Source organism: Ochotona princeps, chromosome 2, assembly GCF_030435755.1.
Source record: "Ochotona princeps isolate mOchPri1 chromosome 2, mOchPri1.hap1, whole genome shotgun sequence".
NCBI lineage: Eukaryota > Metazoa > Chordata > Mammalia > Lagomorpha > Ochotonidae > Ochotona > Ochotona princeps.
Genome location: NC_080833.1, coordinates 23,249,279 through 23,274,122, shown reverse-complemented (window position 1 = coordinate 23,274,122; position 24,844 = coordinate 23,249,279). Strand labels below are relative to the sequence as shown.

Genomic DNA, 24,844 nt, shown 5'->3' with positions numbered 1-24,844 from the left:
TCGCTGAAATAAATCCCTTTGTTCCTGGCCTACCTTCCAGTAGCTAACACAGCTCAGGCCCTGCTCCTCCAGAAGCCCAGAGAGCAGTATATACCCTGCTTCTCACCACCCACACCCCAAACCTGCCCTGGCATCCCTCCGTACCTTGTTACTGCTCTACTCACCCCAGGGTAGTTGTATTTCTGTACTGTGGCATCCTCACCAGCTCCCACAGCACCTGCCCCGGCAGTCCCAGCACTGCATGCTGAATCACACATCATACGCTGCTGGACAGTGGTGGCCCCTTTCAGCTGTGTTAGCTCGGGCAGGTCACTAGAGATGAGCCGAGTTTCTTCATCTATAGGAGTGGCAGCACCTCCCTCCTGGAGCTGTCATTAAGTTAGACTGAGAAGGCAAGAGACATACACAGGGCAGCATGTGGTGTGTGGCAGTGTGTGGCTGGCGTTCAGTTGACGAGTTATCACTGCCGCCATGGCCTCTGGTGCCCCCTCATCAGCTGGCTGTCCACTGGAGAAGGCAGGGTGGGCAGAAGCCCTGGATTCCCACACTGTCCTGCAATCTTCCAGACAGGCAAGAAGGAAGCAAAGAACCACAGGACACAGGCTTGCTGGTTGTATAAAAATAGGACTTCTTTCCCCCTTGTTAGCACATCAATTATCAAAGAAACAGTACGTAACAAAAATACAAAGCTCTGGTGGATTTTTTTTGTCTTTTTTTGTTTTTTCCCCTTCTTCCATGTCCCTCCCCAGGGACCCCCTCCCCAGGGGGCTCAGGAGAATCGGTGGTCTAGGTCTCTCTGGGGGCTGGCCGAGTATGAGTAGGCCTTGCCCAACACCAGGCGGTCCCGTAGCAGCTTGAAGAAGGCGTAGTAGTTGCTGAAGAGGATGAGGGCCAGGGAGATGGTCTGGTGCCACTTCTCAGAGGACATCAAGGAGTACAGCTGGTAGACGATGACAGCGCCTTCCAGCAGCAGCAGGATGTTAAGAATCCGCAGGGGTTTGCTGAAAAAGAACTGTCAGGAAAGGGTAGGCACAGGTACAGATAGACAGTATGCCCCAGAAACTCTACTCCTGGGTGGAGGGTTCTGGCCACGTGGGCCAGTGAAAGGGACAAATTCCTGTGCCTTATGCAACCTTTGCAGGGCTGGGTGTGGACCTGGCCACCTCATCTGCTATGGTTCACCTTGACAGAACTGCTGCTTCCCACATTAAGTTGGTTAAGATCCTATTTAGCTACACCTCCTCCAGGATGTCTTCCTGGGAAGATCTTGTCTTAATTTCCGTATGGTCTAAAACCAACACGTGCTTATGTGTCATCCTTCTGGGTATTGTCAGACCAGAAGAGATTCAAATCTTATCACCCAGGTATGGAAAGCTATTGTAGACTCTAGCTTGAGTTACTGCTTCATGTGTAGCAGCCCTAGAGAGTCTGGACTCTCCTAGGGAACATGGTATTACCTCAGTCCTACCTGGAATTTCAGAGCAAGTAAAGAGGAAATCGTGTTCAGTTGTAAAGGATGCCCAGTGTCTAGGGATCCCGATTTTGTAAGAGCTGCTTACAGGCTGGGGGGAGAAGTAGGAAGCTGCTGCTCGGAGGCCAGGATGCCTTGGCTTTTGACAAGCTGCCAGTCTGTGTGCAAGCCCCTTCCATCTCCAGGCCTCAGGTTTCTTAACTGTGAGATGAAGCTATCGGCGCAGATCAATGATGCAGCAAACTATCTTTCCCGCAGGGTCCAAACAGGTCCCTCAGGAGCTACAGTAGGGACAGGCAGGAGGCAAAAGGGGTTCCCATCTCTTCAAATACAGCTGTGCCAGAAGAGTCCTAAGTGTTAGGCTTTGGTCTTTGTGTTGAAAACAAGAATTTGGCGGCCTGGGACAATGGCCTAGTGGCTTGCATGTGCTGGGATTCCATATGGGCAACAGTTTGTGTTCTGGTTGTTCCACTTCCCTTCCAACTCCCCATTTGTGGCCTGGAAAAGCAGTAGAGGACGACCCAACGTCTTGGGACCCTGCACCTATGTGGGAGACCTGGAAGAAGCTCCTGGCTGCTGACTTCAGATCCATTGTGGCACTGGGGGAGTGGACCAGTGGATGAAAGATCTTTTTCTCTGTATATCTGCATTTCCAATAAAAATTTTTAAAAAATCTTTTAAAAAGGAAAAAATTTGGACTACAATAAATAAATAAGATGGAGAGGGCTAGCCAGATGATTCTGATCAGCCCTATCCATAGTGCTGAATCACCGCCATTGTGAGCCACAGTGCCTGTACCACTGCATCAACTTCAAGGTTTCCCAGTAAGGCACCCTTGGCTGGGTTTAACTCTCTCAGCCAATGTCAGCTGTCTGAAAGCAGAGACAGTCATGGCACTTCTCTCAAGTTCTGAGGACATCGAAATGCGAGGGTGCCCGGCAATTCTGTCCCTCTATCCAATGTTTACTTTTTTTTTTTTTTTTTTTTTAAGAAAGTCAGATATAGAGAGGAGAGACAGAGAGGAAGATCTTCCGTCTGCTGAGCTGAGCCAATCTGAGGTCAGAAGCTTCTTCCAGGTCTCCCATACGGGTGCAGGATCACAAGGCTTGGCCGTCCTGGACTGCTCTCCCAGGCTACAGCAGGGAGCTGGATAGGAAGCAGGGCTGCCAGGATTAGAACCGGTGCCCATACAGGATCCTAGTACGTGAAAGGTGATGACGTTAGCCACTAGACTACCATGTTGGGTCTCAATGTTTACCTTTTTAAATCTTTGTTTGCATTTTCATTTGAGAGGTACAGAGACAAAGAGTGAAAGACAAAGGGAGAGAGCTCTCATGTGTCCTTCATTCCCCATATGTCTGCAAAGGCTGTGGCTGGGCAAAGGCTGAAGCTAGGAGCCAGGAAATCAATCTAGACCTCCCACATGGTTGCAAGAAACCCAATTGCTTGAGCCTGTCTATCACTGTTGTCTTCCAGGATCTATCTCAGCCAGAAGCTGGAGTCAGGAGCCAGTGCTGGATATCAAATCCAGGCACTCTGATTTGAGATATGTGCATTTTACCCCCACCTGGAACCAGTATTTCAAAGATCTGTCACAAAGGGATCTGTAATTATTAAGCAGTGATTCGTATGACTGCATGCTGTGTTGCATGTGGGTACTGCCTTTGTTTAGACTCGGGAAATCCTCAAAAGGGCTTTCTCTTGCTGTGCTATCACCTTCCGGCTGTGCCCATCCTTCAGCCCTCTGGAATGGGCTCCAACCCTCCTTCCCAAGGGAAGAGACTCACGTGGAACCGGAAGTGGGAGACATCGGAGGGGATGGCCACGTTGTAGTGGCCTACTGCTTTGTAGACATTCTTGCTGTGTTTCACCAGCACCCCCTGCGGCCACATGCATTCTTCAGTCCACCTGGAGGCATAGCCAACAGCGCCCCTTACTCCTAGGTCATCCATGCTCAGGTGCAACAGAATATGGGCCACAAGGCGATCACCAGGGTTTTAGCCTCTTTTCTATCGCTTAGAGACAATGACTTTCCCTTTCTGGGCCTCAGCCGCTTCTTATATAAAATGGGTAAGAAGCACAAGAAATCCATTTTGTTGGGTGCCAAAAAGTCTAGAATTGACACTAATGACTAAAGGTTATCAAGAAAGCTTCTTCCTCTCTGGGTATATCTGCTTCATCAGTCTCTTCACTGGCCTCTACTCTGTCCACCTCATAACCACCTGAAAGGTCTCTGTAAAATGCCACCTTGAGCCTGATCAACCTTTGCTTAAAAATGCTCTGAGGGTTTCCTGGTGACTTTGGGGTCAAGGCCCCAAGACCTGACACGGTGAGATCCTCCTGGATCCTCGTGGCTCCCCACAGCTCCCACCACATGGCTCAGGCTCCGACTCAGGCTGCTCTGAGCCAGCTCCGGTTCCTCCAACCCACAGCACCACTTCACATCTCTGCTTGAGCCAGTGCCTACAACCAGGCTGTGCTTCCTGGGGCCTCATCCTTCTGATAAGTTCCTCCCAAACACCATTCTCAAACCGCCTGGAGTTCAATGCCCTTGAACTGTTCCCTGTATTGCCTGCTACTGGTCCGCATTTCCCAGTGGTTCTCCTTTTCTGACTTTCTTCCTGTATGCTTCGCTAGGCCGGCAGCTCTTCGGGGGGGTGGTCTCCGATTCACCCCGTGTCTTCAGAGCACAGCACAAAGCCTGGCACAGAGAGGCCCCAGGGAGGGTGGGAATGAGCGGCAGGGCCATGGTGCTTGCTTCCTACGTTCTGTGAGAGAGATCTCCCAGAAACTCCAGGGTCCTGGGCCATAGGACACAAGCAGTACCTTCCTTAATCCCACTCCCTTGTCCTACTCATTCAATTAATAACTAGCTATTGGGGACGAAGACGTGGCTCAGCAGGTTAGGCTATAGCTTGCAACACGGGCAGCCCACGTCAGAGTGCTGCTTAGCAGTCAGCTGCTCTGCTTCTGATCCGTCTTCCTGCAAATGCGCCTGGGAAAGTACCCAAAGATGGCTCAAGTACTTAGGTTCCTTCTATCTATGTGCAAGACCCAGATGGACTTTCTAGCTCCTGGCTTTGATCTGACCCCACCATGACTATAGTGGCCATTTCCACAGTGAACCAGCAGATGTAAAACCTCTCTGTCTCATGCTCTGCCTTCCAAATAAATAATAAAACAGATTAAAGACATCTAAAAAAGCAAATCTAGTTGTAATATTATATACAACCACAAAGATGAACCTTGCAGATGACATGAGGAGTGGAAAAGCTGTATTAATTTCATTTCTATCAAGTTCTAGAATAGCAAAACCAATCTAGATGATCACAGAAAAAAGAGGAGGGAGTCACTGGAAAATTTTCTGAGGCGCCAAAAATGCTCTACTTCTTAATGTAGGGGGTGGCAGGTTATATGGGAATGCATGCCTTCATTAAAGCTTAAAAAGTTGTGCACTTTAAGATTTGTATATTTCATTGCATGTAAAATACACATACTTTTTTTTAAAGACTATATAAAAAAAAATTGCAAAAAGCTCACAGCATATCCACTGTCAATCAGGCCCTCAGTTTGGGGCTTGACAGCAAGGACCCTGGCTTCCAGGAATGCCAGACAGGAAACAGCAGCATCAGAACAAAGTCACGTGCAGTGCTCACGGTTATCAGGGGCACTAAAGGGAGGGGCCCAGGCACACTCCAGCTGGTCAGGGAAGTGTTCCTTAAGGATTCAAAGTGCTGGAGGATAAAGAGGAGCCCGCTGGGAGAGGACGCTGGGATGCATTCCCAGCAGCGACACATACAGAAGCCTGGCTATGGAAATGGGGAAGGGGTGTGAGGAACTCCAGGTACATCTGGCTGGCGTGACGTGGGAGCTGAGGCATGGTGAGAGATGAGGCGTGACGTGGGAGCTGGGGCATGGTGAGAGACGAGGCAGAAAAGCCCGGAAGCCACGCAGATAAACCTCACTCTTATCTGATGACTAAAGCAGCCATGGGCTAGTTTATCCACATATTCAGCTAAGGTCTACGCTCTTTTTCTTTTTAAACATTTATTTTTACTTATTTGAAAGGCAGAGAGAGAAAGAGGGGGAGAGAATAGCCAGGGCTGGTCCAGGCCAAGCAATCCAACTGGTCTCCCATATGGAGGCAGGGACCCAATTGCCTGAGTCATCATCCACTGTCTCCCAGGGTGTGTGTCAGCGTGAAGCTGGAATTAGAAGAGGGAAGGGGACTTGGACTCAGACACTCTAAAATGGGATGCAGGTGTTCAAGTGATAGCTTAACCTCTAGGCCAAATACCCCCTCCAGTTGTACCTTTCTATTCCCCCATCCCTCAGAGCCTGAGGCTACGCCAGCCCTTCTTCTGGCCCACTCAGCATCAGTTAGCTGCTCTCCTGAACCACTGGGCCTGAGTGGCGTGGAGGGCCAACACCAGCAGGCTTGGCTGTGTGGCCTCGCTTGGCCTCTCTGTTCCTCGAGGGGCTGCCCTCTACAAACCTGTCCTAGGGGCCTTCTCTCTGCCTGGCCTTGTCCTTGGCCCATGACTCAGAGGTGATTCAGAGGTGGTCCTGGCCTGGAGGAGCTTCCGGTCTAGTGAGGGAATACAGGCAGGAAGGTTAGTATTACCAGGAGTGACAAATGCTTTGATCAAGGGCGACAGGAATACTGAGAGATCCCCAAGGAGGATGAGCCGGGCTGTGAGCACGCAGCTGAGCACCTCAGGGCTCCTGGGCAAGTGATGTCTGGGTGTGGTGCCACCTGCATCTTGGCCTTTTCACCCCACATATCCAAACACTTGTGTGCACACCTATCTCCCTGACCAGACTGTGAACTCATACGGCTCCTGTCTGCCACGCCCGCCCCGTGGCTCCCCCTCCCTGACCAGGATTCACCATCAGCTAACGCCACACCACACCCTGGTACCACACTGAGGTTTGCAAAGCATACCTGTGAATAGGTCTCCTCCCTGTTCAAAATCCTCTATGGTTCTCCTTGACCTAATATAAGCATTGGAAATGGTCTGGATTTTCTAATGGAAATGTGGAAGTCAAGTCTGCTCCAAGGGCAGGTGACCTAATCAGTGAGTGGATGAGCAGGTGAAAAAGGAGGGAAGCAATGGAAGACTGAATGCAGATCCAATCCACCAACACAACAATGAGTGAATCAAAAGTGAATGACAAGGTCCGTAAGTCTGTCAATTACCACCTGTCCCCATTTTATCTTCCGTACAATGCAAGGTACTCAAGAACACAGAACATGGCTATCTTGGGTCCCATCTTCCCCCACCCCAGACACAGGCCTAACATACAAGACAAGCTCAACAATTACTCACTCACTCACTCACTGAAAGGCCAAGGGTGGGGCAGAGCAGAGTAAGGCGACTCACGGATGCTGCAGCACGTTGGAGCACAGTGCTGGGTCCACCTTCTGCCAGCAGCCCAGGTGGGCAGCAGCCTTGTGCAGCAGGTCGCAGTAGCTGGCGGGCAGCAGGTGCTGCATGAGGATCACAGATGTGCTGATGGACACCAGCAGGAAGAGCTCACAGGACCAGCGCTTGTCGTAGTAATGTGTGTTCTGGGGGGGCGGGGGTGGGCAGCGAGAGCGGAGTGAGGCTGGGATGCCCGTAACGGCCTCCGCTCCCTCCGTCCCCTCCTTCTGTTCGCCTCAGAGGTAGGACATTCCTGAGGACACCTCCTGAAATCAAAAATCAAAGACCTCCCGAGGAAGGCCTGGGCCCGGGCCCACTGCACTAGTTAGTTCTCTGCTCCCACGGCCTCCCCCTTCCAGGTCCTGTGGACCTGGATTCACATCCTGCCACTGCTGCTTGGTAACGGGACTTTGGACGGGTCATTTACTTTCTTTGTGAATTAGTTTCTGCATCTTTTGAGTGAGCACAGGGGAGTCTACGAAAGCTCCTGGCACTTGGGGTTGACCGAGGGACCTGTAGTCCCATCCACGTAGGCCATTCAGTGGAGTACTTAGAGTTCAAAGCCAATGCGGCAGAGGCGGCTTCTCCCAGGTCAGAGGAGCGAGGACGAGCACAGGTCTTGGCGTTACTCAGATCTAGCTCGATCTTGGCTTCCCTACTTCACATGTAGGTGTGCCCATGTCAAAAGAGCCACTGGGATACAGCCACTGCCCTTTGTAATTAAGTAACATCAGCAGGTCTCCCTGGCGGCCTTGGTGACCTGGCTTAGTCTGCCAGGGGAGAACAGATAGGGAATCCCTTCAAAACGCAGTAGTGATTTATCCAATCAGGAGGCCTTCCCTGGGGCAGGCAGGGAGGTGAAGTCGTAGCCTTTGAGCTCCCTGGGCTGAGCTACGCACCTTCACAAACCAGACAGGCACAAAGGCCACGTAATAGGCGCTCAGCATGGAGCTGACCAGCACCTCCTTCATGCGCCAGTTGAAGTCCATCTTGAGGAACTCCACCTCACTGCGGATGAGGCTGGGTGACAGGCAGCAGGCGTGGGTGGGCATGGCATCTGGGCCATACAGCTGTCGCGTATGCTGCTTCCAGGTTTCCCGCAGCGTCAACAGGTAGTCCCGGCTCCTTGCCAGGCTGCTGACCGCCTCCCGGGGCCCCACAGAGGTAACGTGGCTGAAGAGGTTTGTCTTGCGGAGATCACAGTTGAGCTGCAGGAATGGAATGTACATCCCAAACCTGCTGGGGAAGACGGTGGTCAGGGTAGGCCTGCCCGGTGGGCAGGATGGAGCCTCTTCACCCTCTCACCCCACCGTCAGCCATTCAACACGTGCCTCAGTAATGAGTGCATGCCAAACACTGGGGAGCAGTAGAAAGCCAGACAAGTCCCTGCCCTCACAGCCTAGGGACACCTGACAAGAAGCAGAAAGGTGGACACCTACAGGACACAGCCCCTGCCCACCCGCTGTGCTGCAATGCCTCACACTAAGCCTGTCAGAACACTAAGCCTCAGGCCCCCATCACTCTGTCCCCTTCGCAGCTGAAGAAGCCGTGTCTCAGAAGTGATGTCACGTCCCAGAGGCTGCACAATCGGCAAAGGGAGAAACAGCATGGCTCAAAGCTGAACTGACTGGTCGCAGATGGAGACAGATACGCGACAAATCACCAAGAGTCATGAATGAAGTTCAAATGTAAACAGTGCCACAAGAGAGGCATGGCAGTTATGGAGGAGAGAGGCGGCTCTGTAGCTGGCAGAGAAGAGAAGATCAAGAACAGGCATCTACCACTGGTCTGTCATGTGCCAGACACCAAAATGGGCTCTGCAACCTGCACACTCCCTTTCTCTGAGCAGCACCCTACAGCACGGCTGGATTTTTTTTCTGAACATGGACCTGGTGCTATGGCACAGCACGTTAAACTGTCACCTACAGCACCCATACCCATATGGGCACTGATTCAAGTCCTAGGCAAACCACTTTTGATCCAGCTCTTTCCTTTTTTTTTTTAAGATTTATCTATTATTTTTATTGGAAAAGCAGATATACAGAGAGGAGGAGAGACAGAGGAAGATCTTTCATCCAATGGTTCACTCCCCAAGCAGCTGCAACGGCTGGAGTTGAGCCAATCTGAAGCCCGGAGTCAGAAACTTTCTCCGGATCTCCCACACGGATGCAGGGTCCCAAGGCTTTAGGCCGTCCTCGACTGCTTTCCCAGGCCACAAGCAGGGAGCTGGATGGGAAGTGCAGCCAGGATTAGAGCCGGCGCCCATGAGGGATCCTGGTGTATGCAAGGTGAGGACTTTAACTGCTATGCTATCACGCCAGGACTGATCAAGCTTTTTTCTAATGTGTCCAGGAAAGCAGTGCAGGATGCCCCAAGTGCTTGGATCCATTGGAGACTCAGGAAGCTCCTGGCCCCCAGCTTCAGACTGGCCAAAGTCTGGCCACCGCAATCATTTGGGGAGTGAACCAGTAGATAGATGATCTTGTTTTCTCTCTTATTCTTTCAAAGGAACATAAAATAAAAGATCTTTAAAAAAAAGACACCCTTGGGCCCGGCGGCGTGGCCTAGCGGCTAAAGTCCTCGCCTTAAAAGCCCCGGGATCCCATATGGGCGCCGGTTCTAATCCCGGAAGCTCCACTTCCCATCCAGCTCCCCACTTGTGGCCTGGGAAAGCAGTTTAGGATGGCCCAATGCATTGGGACACTGCACCTGCGTGGGAGACCCGGAAGAGGTTCCAGGTTCCCGGCTTCGGATCGGTGCGCACCGGCCTGTTGCGGCTCACTTGGGGAATGAATCATCGGACAGAAGATCTTCCTCTCTGTCTCTCCTCCTCTGTGTATATCTGGCTGTAATAAAATGAATAAATCTTTAAAAAAAAAAAAAGACACCCTCCAAGAGTTATTATATGCAGTGGGTGAATGAGTACCAGGCAGAGTGCAAAATATATCATGGTAGGTACTTTAAAATACACACACACACACACACATATACATATATAAAATTTGTTTTTATTTGAAAGGCAGATTTACAGAGAAGAGAAAAAAGTCTTTCATCAGCTAGGTGACTCCCCAAATGGCTACCAGGGTTGAGCTGATCTGAAGCTGGGAGCCAGGAGCTTCTTCCAGTCTCCCACATGGTTGCAGGGTCCCAAGAAATGGGACCATCCTCTGCTGCTTTCCCAGGCTATAACAAGGAGTTGAATCAAAAGTGGATCAGGCAATACTTGAACCAGCATCCATATGGGATGGCATTGCATGGTAAAGTTTAATCTACTATGCTAGATGCTGATGCCACAATAGGTGCCTTTTTTTTTTTTTTAAGAAAAAGATTTATTGGGCCCGGCGGCATGGCCTAGTGGCTAAAGTCCTCGCCTTTAAAGCCCCGGGATCCCATATGGGGCCGGTTCTAATCCCGGCAGCTCCACTTCCCATCCAGCTCCCTGCTTGTGGCCTGGGAAAGCAGTCAAGGACGGCCCAATGCATTGGGGCACTGCACCCGCGTCGGAGACCCGGAAGAGGTTCCAGGTTCCCAGCTTCGGATTGACGCGCATCGGCCATTGCGGCTCACTTGGGGAGTGAATCATCGGACGGAAGATCTTCCTCTCTGTCTCTCCTCCTCTGTGTATATCTGGCTGTAATAAAATGAATAAATCTTTAAAAAAAAAAAAAAGAAAAAGATTTATTTATTTATTTTGATTGGAAAGTCAGGTTTACAGAGAGGAGAGACAAATATCTTCCATCTGCTGGTTCACTCCCCAAGTGGTCACAATGGCCAGAGCTAAAGCCAGGTGCCACGAGCTTCTTCCGGGTCCCCCACAGAGTGCAGGGTCCCAAGGCTTTGGGCTGTCCTCTACTGTTTTCCCGGGCCACAGCCAGGGAGCTGCAACGGAAGTGGAGCAACCGGGATGCAAACTGGTACCCATATACGATCCCAGTGAATGCAAGGCAAGGACTTTAGCTACTATGCTATAGTACTGGGCCCAGCAGTTGTTGTTGCTGTTTTTTGTATTTTTATTCTTTTTCTTCCTCGTTTATTATGTTCTTTTTGCTTTACTTTGGTAGGTCCTCTTATAAGCATTTCCCTCATTTCAGGGCCTTTCAAATTACTCAGGTGCCCAGAATCACATAATCTGAAAAAGGTCCCTGGGCTTCCATGGATTTAAGGCACATGACAATGCTGCATTTCTTTTTTTTTTTTTTAAAGATTTATTTTATTTTTCATTACAAAGTCAGATATACCGAGAGGAGGAGAGACAGAGAGGAAGTGGAGCTGCCGGGATTAGAACCAGCGGCCATATGGGATCAAGGTGAGGACCTTTAGCCACTAGGCCGCGCTGCCGAGCCCCAATGCTGCATTTCTTGTAAAAAAATATTGTTTACACAGCTGAAAGGGATTTAAAAATTTTCTCTTTAATACTGAATGCTGCATTTCTTAAGTATTCTTTTCCTTTTTTTTCTTTTTTTCTTTTTTGAGTTTCAAGATGGATCTTCAAGTATCCTTGAACAAATAACTTCCTTGTTTTCGGGTCTATAAGATGGGCTGATCCTTCCTAAGTTAAGGTTAAATAAAATGTTGGAGAATTACACTCAAGAGCATAACCTGGGCCTGGCACAGTGGCCTAGCGGCTGAAGTCCTTGCCTTGTGCCAGGATCCCATATGGGCGCCGGTTCTAATCCCGGCAGCTCCACTTCCCAGCCAGCTCCCTGCTTGTGGCCTGGGAAAGCAGTCGAGGACAGCCCAAAGCCTTGGGACCCTGCACCTGCGTGGGAGACCTGGAGGAAGTCCTGGCTCCTGGGTTCAGATTGGCTCAGCTTGGCCCTTGTGGTCACTTGGGGAGTGAATCATTGGATGGAAGATCTTCCTCTCTGTCTCTCCTCCTCTCTGTATATCTGACTTTGTAATAAAAAATAAAATATATTTTTTTTAAAACAGCATAACTTTTACGGTCAAACTAGCCTGGATGAATTCCAGCTCTGTAACTTACTAGCTGTGATTGAAGGCACATTACTCTAATGCCTTACTTTCCCTGATGTGCTCCAAGCTACAGTTTGTGCTGTTCCTCTACCCTGTGTTTTCAGAAATACAGGCTGAGTAAGCCTTATCCCAACTGCTTGGGACCAAAGGAATTTCAGAGTTTGCATTTGGGAATACTGTAGTATACATAATGAGTGAGCTTGACTAACGATATGAACCAAGTCTAAATAGAAAATGAATTCATTTTTCATATATACCTTATACCCATAGCCTGAAAGTAATTTTATACAACATTCTGAATAAGTTTGTGCATAAAACAAAATTCTACAATGTGGAATTTTCCATATGTGGCATCTCTGATTTTGGATTTGGAGATTAAGGGTGTTCACGCTGTACTCTGTCAGTCCTCATAATCAACCCCAAGCACAGCAACTGGCTCCGACGTGAAGACCAATCCAGATCTACTCAGAAGGGAGGCCAGCAACTTGGCAAGAATCAAGGACTGCGGGATGGTGCTGGCACGCTGCAGGACACCTTGTGGGAAAGCGTGGCAGGGGACCTCTAGCTGAGCACACAATGGACTGGGACTCTTTTTTTTTAGTATTTATTTATTTATTTTTTTAATTGGACAGGCAGATATATAGAGAGGAAGGTCTTCCATCCAATGGTTCATTCCCCAAGCGGCCGCAACGGCTGGAGCTGAACCAATCCAAAGCCAGGAGCCAAGAGCTCTTCCGGGTCTCCCATGAGGGTACAGGGTTAAAAAAGCCTGGGGCCATCCTGGACTGCTTTCGCAGGTCACAGGCAGGAAGCTGCATGGGAAGGACGGCTGCTGGGACTAGAACTGGTGCCCATAAGGGATCCCGGTGCATTCAAGGCGAGGACTTTAACCACTACTCTACTGCGCCAGGACCCGGAACTGGGACTCTTTTTTTTTTTTTTATTAATTTATTTTATTACAAAGTCAGATATACACAGAGGAGAAGAGACAAAGAGGAAGGTCTACCATCCGATGATTCACTCCCCAAGTGAGCCGCAACGGCCGGTGCGCGCCGATCCGAAGCTGGGAACCAGGAACCTCTTCTGGGTCTCCCACGCGGGTGCAGGGCCCCAATGCATTGGGCCGTCCTCGACTGCTTTCCCAGGCCACAAGCAGGGAACTGGATGGGAAGTGGAGCTGCCGGGATTAGAACCGGAGTCCATATGGGATCCCGGGGCTTTCAAGGCGAGGACTTTAAGCCACTAGGCCATGCCGCCGGGCCCGGGACTGGGACTCTAAAGGCAAGTACATAGGAAGGCCTCCAGATCTACAGGTCTCCAGCTGCTATGAGCAGTTTAATTACTAGGTAGCAGCAAATGACTGCTACTTTGTGGGAGTTAGAAGTACCTTCATATGCAAGAGGGCAAATTTCCTCCCATCGCCTCCAGCCAGTACGTAACAGGATAAACAAGGGAAATGAATCTATATTGAAAAAAAAATAGGAGCAGGGGTCAACATACACAAGTGATTCTGACAAATTTAGGAAGCAGCTGGAAGGAAGTGTGCTCACAGATAGCAACCCATCACCTGGAGCAGGGCTGGGGAATCTTTTCCTGCCAAGGGCCGCATGGATATTTATAGCTTCATTGAAGGACCATACGAAATTATCAGCCTCAAAGTGAGCCTGCCCAAGGTTGCTTTGGCAGGATTGGACTGAAGGACTCTGCAGGCCTTATCCGGCCAGGGTCCAGATGTCCCCACCTCTGCTCTGGAGTAACGCTTTGCAGCAGAAATATAGCAAGTCACTAGTAAAATAAAATTTCTAGAAGAGCCCGGAGCAGCAGCCTAGTGGCTAAAGTCCTTGCCTTACATGTACCGGGATCCTATATGGGCATTGGTTCATGTCCTGGTGGCCCTGCTTCCCATCCAGCTCCCTGCTTGTGGCCTGAGAAAGCAGTAGAGGACGGCCCAACACTTTGGGATTCTGCACCCGCGTGGGAGACCCAGAAAAAACTCCTGGCTCCGGGCTTCGGATCGATGCAGCTTCTGCCTTTGAGACTGCTTGGGGAGTAAATCAATGGACGGAAGACCTTCCTCTCTGTCTCTCCTCCTCTCTGTATATCTGACTTTCCGATGAAAACATTTTTTAAAAAATTCTTAAAAAAATAAAACAAAATTTCCAGTAGCCCCACTAAGAGATAAGATCAAATTGATTTCCTTATTTTATTTTACTTTTACCCAATATAGGCAAAATGTCATCATTTCAACACCTACTGAATATTTGTTGGTGAGACGTTTTATGTGTGTGTGTGTGTGGGCACGCATGTGCCAAGTCTTTAGAATCCAGTGAATATTTCATACTTCAAGTATAACTCAACCATAGTATCCCAGTGCCAATGCCAAGTAACCACCAGCAGCTGGCAGTTACTAGCCTGGGTGGCCTAAGGCTAGACTACACCAGGAGAGGACTGCACGGAGTGTGGAGTGATCCGAGAGAGACCCTGGCTTGAAATGGGCACATGTGACAGAGGGGACCAGTCAGCAGCAAGGCTGAAAATATGAGATTTAACAAAGGCCTGCGATTTCAGAGTCAGACCCAAAGGGCATTGTGGTACAGAAGTCAAGCTGCCCCTTGCAACACCACATGCCCCACTGCAGTGCCAGTTCAAGGCCCGACCACTCCACTTCTTATTCAGCTTCTTACTAATACATCCTGAAAGGCAGTGGCCCAAGCACTCGGATTCCACCACCTGTGTGGGAGATCAGCCAGAGTTCGGGGCTCCTGGCTTCTATGCGGCCCTGCCATGCCTGTCGTGGGCTTTTGGGGTATATGCTTTCTCTGCAGCTCTGCCTTTCAAGTAGATGAAAACAAAAATAAACATGACCAAAAAAAAGTAAAAAGCATCTGACATATTACCTGTTGTCTCAGGGTGTGTATTTAACAGGGAACTGGACAGGAAGCAGAGGTGAGATTCGATTCCAGGGATTCTAATACGAGATGCAGGCACCATCCCAAAGCACAACTTAACTTTCTGCACCACAATGCCTGCCCTTCTGGTGGGGCTGTGTTAGAATACCCTATTGCCTCCTGTCCTATAGCCTGATGGGCAGCATCTCACTCACTCATCCTAAGGCAAAGGCTGTCGACAAGTGCGCCCTACCTATGTACCTGGAACTCCCTGACAAACCTCCCCGCACCTAGACAAGGGCAGAGGGAGAAAAAAAATATACTCTTGCTACTTAGCCTGTCATTCTTACACATAATGGATACCACAGAAATCAACTATGCTTCGAAAACAAGCATGAAACAGGAAAACTGTGGTGGAAAGACAAAATTAAAGAAACATAAGATTTTAAAAAAGAGAACAGAATGCTATGAGAAAAGAAAAATCAGAAAACAAGAAAGAGGTCTAAGAAACCAAAAAATAGGGCCCAGGGCAGTAGTATAGTGCTTAAAGTCCTCGCCTTGAACACACCAGGATCCTTATGGGCACCAGTTCTAATCCCAGTGGCCCCGCTTCCCATGCAGCTCCCTGCTTATGGCCTGGGAAAGCAGTTGAGGACGGTCCAAAGCTTTGGGATTCAGTACTCACATGGGAGACCTGGAAAAAGCTCCTGGCTCCTGGCTTCAGATTGGCTCAGCTCCAGCTACTGCAGCCGCTTGGGGAGTGAATTTTCGGATGGAAGATCTTCCTCTCTGTCTCTTCTCCTCTCTGTGTATCTGCCTTTCCAATAAAAATAAACAAATCTTAAAAAAACAGAAAAAAAAAATGCTGCCAAAAATTCTCAATAAAAAGCTGGAAGGTAAAATTAAAGAAATTTCTCTGAAAACAAAGCAAATCGACAGAGAAAGAAGGAAAGCAAGAAGGAGAGGGGAAAATGAGGAGAGAGATATGGAAAACAGGCAACAAGTAAGAGAAAGATGACCCACCTATAAGGTCTGCCATCTGAGAACAGGAAAAAAAAAATAAAACAAAAAAACAGAGGAAGATACTATTTAAGAACTAACAGAAGAGGGCCTAGCGCAATAGCTTAGCAGTTATAGTCCTTACCTTGCATGCACCGGGATCCCATTTGGGCACCAGTTCTAATCCCAGGAGCCCCCCTTCCCATGCAGCTCCCTGCCTGTGGCCTGGGAAAGCAGTTGAGAAAGGCCCAAAGCCTTGGGACCCTGCACCCACATGGGAGACCCAGAAGAGTTCCTGGCTCCTGGCTTCGGATTGGTTCAGCTCCAACCGCTACGGCCGCTTGGGGAGTAAACCATCGATGGAAGCTATTTTTTTTCTGTCTCTCCTCCTCTCTGTATATCTGCCTTTCCAATAAAAACAATAAATCTCTAAGAAAAATAACAGAAGAAAATTCTCCAAGCTGAAGAAGTACCCAAGTCTCCATGTTTAAAACATTCTAGCTGCTGACAGAAGGGATCTCAGAAGTTCCACACCAGCAGCATCACTGTGTAAGTTCAAATAATCACAAGACAAACAGAATATTCCTAAGAGCTTTCAGGAAGAGGGTGGGAGGGGCAGCAGGTCATCTACAAAATTGGGATCAAACTGGCATCAGACTTCTCACTAGCAACACTGATTGTCACAGATAGTATCTTCAAAATCCAGAGAGAACATGAATTGCAACTTACATATCTACATTCAGCTGAACTATCAATCAAATATGACGGCAAAATAAAAACATGTTTTAGACATGCAAAGATTCAGAATGTATAGGTACCTCCCATTCACCCATTATTAGGTAAACCACCTGATAATATAGTCCAGCAAAATAAGGGAGAAAATCAAGAAAGAGGCAGACAGGAGATTCAACCCAGGAGGTCAGCGAAGGCAAGTCCCAGGCTGAGGGCCATGGAGCAAGCCCAAAGGGCAGCCGCTCCGGACTGCAGCGGGAGGATGAGGGACTCCAGGAGGGATGTCTGTGGAGGTAAAATGTACTTGAGGCAACAGTTGGCATGACTAAGAGGCGAGGTAAATGTGAGGGTATGTTAAGGCCCATTGTTCTTTTGTCAACAAGAAAAAAGAAAGGCAGTTAGAACTCCAAGAAAAAGAAAAATGCTGTATAAGAAAGTTACAATTTCAATATGAAGCAAACTAAAAAGCAATTGGTGGAGTGTAAAAGAAACAATTTGACTGTGACACTAGGAACATTCTTTTTTTTTTTAAGAAGCCCAAGATTGTAATTCCGTTAACTAGAGAAGAAATGTCATCTGTGCACATAACTGGGCCCTGTGATGAATGACACATATTTAATTGGAAAGGCAAATTTACGGAGATAAGGAGATTTTCCATCTGCTTGTTCACTTCCTAAGTGACTGTAACAGCCGGTGCTGAACCAATCTGAAGTCAGGAGCCAGAAGCTCCCATGCAGGTGCAGGGTCTCAAGGCTTTGGGCCATCCTTGACTGCTTTCCCAGGCCACAGGCAGGGAGCTAGATGGGAAGCGGAGCAGCTGGGACACGAACCGGTGCCCATATGGGATCCCGGTGCATGCAAGGCGAGGATTCAGCAGTAGGCTATTGCTCTGGGCCCAGCGAATGATGTTTTCATATACACAGTAGTATTAATGACATTTAGAATTAGCTGTAGATAAGACTTAAATGAGTTGTCAAGTTTGACAACACAAAGATAGGAGTACAAGGGCAGCGTTCCAGTAAGTGGATTAAACCATTGCTTATGGTGGCAGCATCTGGTACAGGAGCCCGGTTGGACTCCTGGTTGGTGCTTCTCTGATCCAGCTTCCTGTCAATGTTCCTGGTAAAGCAGCAGCAGAAGGACCGAGTCCTTGGGCCCTCTGCCACCCACATGCAAATATCAGTTGTAGCCTCCTCGCTTCTGCCTAGCTCAGACCTAGCTGTTCCAGACATTCGGGTGGACGGGCGGGGATGGGGGTAGAGGTGAACAAGTGGATGAATGAAAGAATCTCTCTCTCACTACCTTTCTTTTTTTTTTTTTTTTAAGATTTATTCTTATTACAAAGTCAGATACACAGAGAGGAGGAGAGAGAGAGGAAGATCCTCCATCCGATGATTTACTCCCCAAGTGAGCTGCAATGGCTGGTGGCGCACCGATCCAATGCCGGGAACCAGGAACCTCCTCCAGGTCTCCCACGCAGGTGCAGGGTCCCAATGCATTGGGCCGTCCTCAACTGCTTTCCCAGGCTACAAGCAGGGAGCTGGATGGGAAGTGGAGCTGCCAGGACTAGAACCGACGCCCATATGGGATCCCGGGGCGTTCAAGGCGAGGACTTTAGCCGCTAGGCCACGCTGCCGGGCCCACTACCTTCCAACTAGATAAACTTTTAAACAAGGAAAAAAATGGAAAATGATAGCTGTTCTGTTAGAAAGTGAGAGGAGTATAAAGATGGATGGGTAGGGCCCAGCATGATAGCGTAGTGATTAAAGTCCTAGCATTGGATGTGCAGGGATCCCATATGGGCGCCAGTTCTAATCCCAGTGGCCCCGCTTCCTATCCAGCTCCCTGCTTATGGCCTGGGAAAGTGGTGGAGGTTGGCCCAAAGCTTTGGGACCCACATGGGACCTCGAAGAGGCTCCTGACTTCAGATTGGTTCAGTTCCAGCCACTGAGGCCGTTTGGGGAGTGAATCATTGGATGGAAGATCTTTCTCTGTCTCTCCTCCTCTCTGTATATCTGTGTATCTTCCTTTCCAATAAAAATAAATATATTTTTTTAAAAGATGGAAGGGTAGAGTTCCTAATGTCTTACATGAAAGGGATTCAAGATAATCAACACAAGATTAAAAATAAGGGGGCCAACGCTGTGGTAGAATGGGTAAAGCTGCTGTCTGTGATGTTGGCACCTCTATGGGTGCTTGTCTGAGTCCTGACTGTTCCACACACGTGGGAAAGCAGCAGAACACACTCCAAGTACCCAGGTCCCTGAACCCAGATAGAAGATCCAGATAAAGTTTCTAGCTGCTCCCAGGGATCAGAGAAGGAGTCTGGTGGGGTTTGGGTCACCAGGCCCGGTCCTGGGGCCCGCCTACTAGGTGGGTGCTGGGTGCATGATCCCCAGGGGTGAGGGATCTGGCAAGGCTTGGGATGCCTGGCCCAGGTCCTTGAGTTCACCTGCAAGAACATGTCCTACTAGGTGAAAAAGGCGGAGCAATGGACACAGGCCCTGTTGTAACAGGAGAATACTGCAGCACATTTGGTGCCATATCAGGAAGAGGTGAACAGAACAACCTGGACAACTACCCCAAACAATAATAGCAAAAAATCTTGGTGAATGGAGACTTGAGGCTTACTATGTCAGCCAATGGTCACTGGGAGGGTGACATCCTTATATTGGTGAAATAGACAGTATTTCAGAACTATCCAAATCACTTGAGCAGAACCCTCAGAACATGTACGCATTGAGGCGTTGGCTTGATATGAAGTGGCGGTTCCTCATCCCTGGGTACTGGGACGTTTGGAAAGTCGTGTGTGGCTTCCCCCTTTGTCTCTCTTCTTTCCCAAGAAGAAACAGCAAAATTGGAGACAATGAGTTCAACCAATTTTCCCTAAACCTCGATCCTTCTCACCCTGATCAACCATGTAATCATTACAAATAAATAGCTAGCTAGATAGATAAAAAACTCGTAGCTCTTAGCTCCTAGCTTCAGCTTGGCTCAGCCCTTGCTGTCGTTGCCATTTAGACAATGAACCATCGGATGGAAGATCTTTCTCATCTTTGCTGCTCTCTGTGTAACTTTGACAAAAAGAGAGAAAGAGAGAGATTGAGAAAGAAAAGAAAAATTTTAAGTTCTCAAATCCTGGGAACAGCAGGGATGGGAGGTGTGTGGTGTGCCTGCACACGGGGAAACACCTGGCTCTAGGATATCCAAGAAACCACAGATGCTGGGGGCTTGGGGTCACCTCTTCCATGGGCACTGGCGGCTGGGAGGCAGCAGTGCAGGGCAGGCTTCCTTATCTACACTCTCAATCATTTCACATTTTAACACAATGAGCCTGTAATCCAATTACAAACTCAACTAATACATGCTTAAGAGAAATAAACAAAGGTAAACGGACACTAGAATTAGAGCAGGAACTTGTAAAACACTTATAATCAGAGTGTAAGAGAGACTGCTTTGAAGAGCAGCTGTGCCTGACTGGCCTTTCTGATACTCTGGTTTTCACTTTTTATAACATACCTATCCCACAACAATAACTTAAAATTATGCAATAAAAAAAGAAACCAGCATACGGACTTGGATGATATAAGTGCCTACAAAGCATGAGCTCACAAGACAGTAACCAGAAAGGGTCAAGTTAAGGCAAGGCAATCAATAACAGTTTCAACCAGTACAATCCTTTGGAAGGACAATTTGCTAATAGCTATAAAAAAGGTAAATGAACACATCATTTGATAGAATATCTCTGGGAATCTGCTACATGGACATAATTAGAAAAGTGTACAGAAAAGAATGTTCCCTGACTCTGTTATAAATAATGTACATATATATGAATAACTCAAAAGTCTACCAATAGAAGACAGATGACACAAATTGTTAAAATTCTACACAATAAACACTACGAGGCCCATCCTTGGATTGACAAGATCGACAGCATGTCAGAACTATCGAAACCACTTGAACAGAACCCTCAGAACATTCTCCGTATCAGCTAGCTGTCCCCCATCCCTGGGTACTGACGGGGTTGGGAGGCTGGGTGTGACTTCTTCCCGTCTCCCCCTTTACTGCAGATACAGGAACAAGAAAAAGAAAATTTGGAAACAATGCTCTCAGCCACTTTCCCCTAACCCTAGATCCTTCCCACCCTAATCAGCTATGTAATTATCAAAAATAAAATAAAATAATACAAAATACCATGAGGTCATTAAAGAAATGAGGCAGACCCGTATGTTTTACGATGGAAAAATATCCAAGTCACATGATTATGTGAAGACTGCAGCAAATTATATAATATGCATAACACAATCCCATCTATTTTAAAATTATGTATATGCATGTTCTAGCACTGAAAAAAATGGGAGAATATACTGCAAACAATAGATTTCTGGAGGAATGAGATTAGATGGGACTTTCATTTTCTGTTAAAAATCTCCATTAGTTCAATGTTTTTACATAAGACATACGTGTCATGCTTAAAATTACATATAAGTGAAACAAGGACGATGGGACACCCATACCGGTGCTTTGGTCATGCAGAGGGAGGAGTGGTCCAGGTCTGAAGCCTCCCAGGGACCAGGGTTGACCAGAAAGCCCAGGGTGGAAAGATGGCTGCCAGTGCCCAGGCACCAGGAGCCTGCTCCGCAGTAGCCAGACTGGACCCTTGGTAACATCCTCCCCTAGGCTAGGCCAGGAAGGGGGCAGTCCCAATCTCCTCCCAGACACTATCTCTCCACCCTCAATAACCTGGGGGAGACAGGAGGAGGGAGTGCAAGAGACACACACATGCATGCAGAGGCATACACACACACACACACACACACACACACACACACACACACACGCAAACATGCCAAGATCCAGACCCAGGGAAGCATCAAGCCATTACCCCAAACTGAGACATACACAGACACAGAGGAAGTGGGTGGGGACCAGGGAGCACAGGAGAGGGGAGGAGAGGGGAGGGGAAGGAGGGGTGGGGGAGAGAAAGCCTGCGCAGTCCCCTGGGGACGCAGTGGTGGGTGGCAACCTGGGAAAATCAGGCCACCTCAGTTTCTCCCACAAAAGAAGGTTTAGGGTCTTGATCTCAGGGGTTGTCATCAAGATAATGTGTGGGGACACTGTGCTGAGTGCTGGAGGCCTGGTGTCACAACCACATGGACACCAAGGGTGGGGCCCGGGGCCGGGCAGCCAGCAGGCAGGGGAGGGTACTCACGGATAGCAGAGGAACAGGAGGTTCAGGAAGGAGTAGGTCCTGAAGAGGTGGATGAGGGACCGGCACAGGCTCCAGCCTGTTGCCGTGAGAACGGTGAAGCGGGTGAGGAACAGCAGGATGGAGCGAAAGAGGGAAACCTTCCCCCGCTGAGAAGCCTGGGTCAGGACGAGATAGGGCAGGATGGGGCCTTGGGTGGGGCCACAGGGGCTATACCCCAACCCCCCACGGTGTGGCCTGTGATCCCCCCCCAGGGGCAGGTGGCACAGCAGGCTAGGCAAAACTTGGCCCGGGAAACCCTTCTCTGCAATGCCTCCAGAAATGCCCAAAGCCCCTGGGATACGACTAATGTTCTTTACGCAAGACCAAGGGGAGTCCCACGGAAGGCGCAGGGTGGAAAGGCAGGACGTGTTAACTGGGGTACCCCCAAGGGAAAAGAGGAGCCCCAAAGACCCTGGCCAGCCTCGAGGGTCTGGTCACCTCCTTCACGATGGACCCAATGAAGCGGCGGCCCAGAACGATGGTAGTCACCATGAGCAAGTTGAAGTCGATCAGGTGGAAGTTCTGTCAAGGAGCAGAGGCCCGGTGGTCAATGTGATCCCCTCACTCACACATGGGATTTCTGCAGACCCTCTCCCCCCTCACCACCATCTCCCCTTCCCTACCCGCCTGGTCAATGCCACAAAAACTGTCCCCATTCTCTGCAGGCCTCCAGTGGAGTAAGGCCAGGAAATTACCTAGAGCAGAAGAGGACCCGGGGAAGGGAAGGAGGGCAGACTCTGCGGATGAGAGGGCGGTGTGTAAGCCCTCTTGCTTATAACACCCAGGCCCCTGCCCCTGACCCCTTCTTCCTCACAGTGCTCTCTGCACCCCTAGAAACATGTGCTTCCCCCACAGGCCTTAAGACCTGGAGCTCCTTTAGCCAAAACCTGCACCACAATCACCTCTTCTACCCTTCAGATGCTCAGTGTGACTCTTAGGCAACTAAGAGCATTCAAGAACCATCGGCTTTTGGTCCATCTACACGCCCTGTGCCAAGCCCAGCACAGGACCAAGAGCATGACAGCGGTGCCTTGTAGCCTCCATTAAGCTGAACATGTCTTACACCCACACAGACATGCCCTGGCAGGGCACCACCTTACCAGGGAGGTGTGAGACGGTGGGTGGGAGGGTGGATACCACCACACTGTCTTGTAGATGTTGATGTAGTGGACGAAGAGGGCTATGAGCTGGCAGAAGAAGAGCTGCAACTCAAACAGGATGCTGGCCTGGACTGGCAGCTCGGGGATCTTACAGTGTTGCAGGGGCACGACCGCCTGGGTGGCCAGCGGAGGGCTGGAGAGGCCCGTCCCAGAACTGCTCCTACAGGAGGGAGGGAAGATCAGAAGTTGAGCAGAGGGGCTGGCGTTGTGCTGTGGGTTAAGCTGCTGCTTGTGGTGCAGTCAGTCCATAGCCGAGTACTGGTCACAGTCCAGCTTCCTGCCAGTGGAAGGAAGTGGAGACCCAAGAGGAGTTCCTGGTTCCCTGTTTCAGCCTGACCCATCCCTTAGCTGGTGCAGCCATCTGTGGCCAGCAGCTAGAAGATCTCCGCACCCACCCCCTAACCCTCTTCTATCACTCTGTCCTTTTTTTATATATATATATATATTTTTTTTTTATTATATTATTTATGTATCTGAGGTGAAGGGGGATATTGAGGGAGAATCCCCACCCCACTCTGTCTTTTAAATTGATCTGAAAGGAAAGGAGGGAAGAAGGGAAAGAGGGAAGGAGGCAGAGAAAAGGAAGCAAGCTAACTTGAGATCCCTATTCGAAATGACTCTTCCTGGGCCCAGGATGGTGGGGTGAGGCTAGACAAACAGTTCACGGTGAGGGGGATCCTTGTGATTCTGTTTGACAAACATAAACCCCTTCCTGTTCCTAACCTTATTCAGGCCTTCCAACACTGCCAGGGACAAGAGAATTATCAGCCCATTTTACAGAGGAAGAGAGAGGCCCATGGAGGGGGGAACTCGCTGACTAGCGATGAAAGTGCAGAACTGTACACTGGAATCCAGGTTCTAAGGCTTTTTTTTTTCCTGCCATTTCCCACTGCCTGTCCGTGTGATCGCCTGCAGGTCTCTTCTGATGTGACATACCCCATCAGTCCCCACCTGCCATCTAGAACCTGATCAGGGAGTGCCTTGTCCACGGTGCTCCTAAGAGCTTGGAGGAGCATGAGAAAGAAAGAGGTGCTTGACCTGGTTCGGGAACGGACGCTGGTCACCGATGTGCTGGATGCGTGGCCCCCGCCAGAGCCCCCCGAGGATCCCGGCTCACAGAGTGGATTCCGACAGTATGATGTCCTGTTAGGACCTCTTCGTCCTCCTGCAGGTTTCAACAGACAGAAGACCCTCAAGGCAGGTGGCACTGGTCAAGTGGAACTGCAATCATGCTGGCCACCCCTTCCCCAGGTGGGGGGGGTCATTCTACCACTTGACTTTCACCAAGGTCTCTCTTTATCTGCTCCCTGCCTAATCCCGTCAACCTCATCACTTCCAGCCCCACCTCAGGCTCTGGTTATCTTGCCCTTTCTCTGGTGAACCAGGCTTGCCACGTCTTGCACCTGCCAGACTTGCTGTCAGGACAGTTTTTCCCTCCAGAACCATTTGGGAAGTAGCTAGTCATCATGCTCTACTTGCTTTCCATCCCTCTCCCCCAACAATTTTCTTTATAATTGTCTTACTGATGTATGAACACGCTGCCTGTGGTCAGTGGGGTCACACCCCTCACTTGCTAACCCCTCCCACAGCACCCAGCAAGTACAGGTACATGACTGAGGGAGCCCCAGCAAGGTTAGGAAACCACGTGTGTGTGTCTGTGTCACAGACAGGATGAAGCTGTGAGTCCCATGCTCCCAGCTCTGATATGCACCGAACCCCATCCAGACACAAGTTTCTGGAGGCAGACAAATCCAGGCACCTTTGCACAGCTCCGCATGCCCTGACATCCAGCTTTGTGGGCCTCCTGGTACCTCACCGGCTGGACTCACAGTCCAAACACAGGGTCAAGAAGGTGGGCTCTGAGAGAATGTTGTGTTTCTAGACCCACAACCTGTCTGTTGAGGCTGAGCACCCATCCCACGCACCCAGCTGCCGTCCTGCAC

At 49.4% G+C, this 24,844-nt stretch overlaps 1 protein-coding gene across 4 annotated transcripts; it reads right to left on the bottom strand.

Annotated features, from left to right (window-relative positions):
- Positions 1-596: 596 nt before the first annotated feature.
- TMEM39B (transmembrane protein 39B) lies at positions 597-24,836 on the bottom strand. Of its 4 annotated transcripts, none has more exons than XM_058678201.1 (9): positions 24,661-24,821; positions 23,940-24,066; positions 22,842-23,061; positions 22,180-22,263; positions 21,703-21,857; positions 7,797-8,133; positions 6,856-7,043; positions 3,259-3,379; positions 597-1,012 (listed from the first exon to the last, which is right to left on the bottom strand). In XM_058678201.1, exons 1-9 carry the CDS (start codon positions 24,686-24,688, stop codon positions 770-772), a joined length of 1,503 nt encoding a protein of 500 aa, XP_058534184.1. In that variant the 5' UTR covers positions 24,689-24,821; the 3' UTR covers positions 597-769. The 4 variants fall into 4 exon arrangements, with proteins under 4 accessions (XP_058534184.1, XP_058534190.1, XP_058534195.1 ...); XM_058678207.1 differs by having other exon boundaries at positions 598-1,012; positions 24,718-24,836; XM_058678212.1 differs by having other exon boundaries at positions 598-1,012; positions 24,629-24,804.
- Between the last annotated feature and the right edge of the window lie 8 nt (positions 24,837-24,844).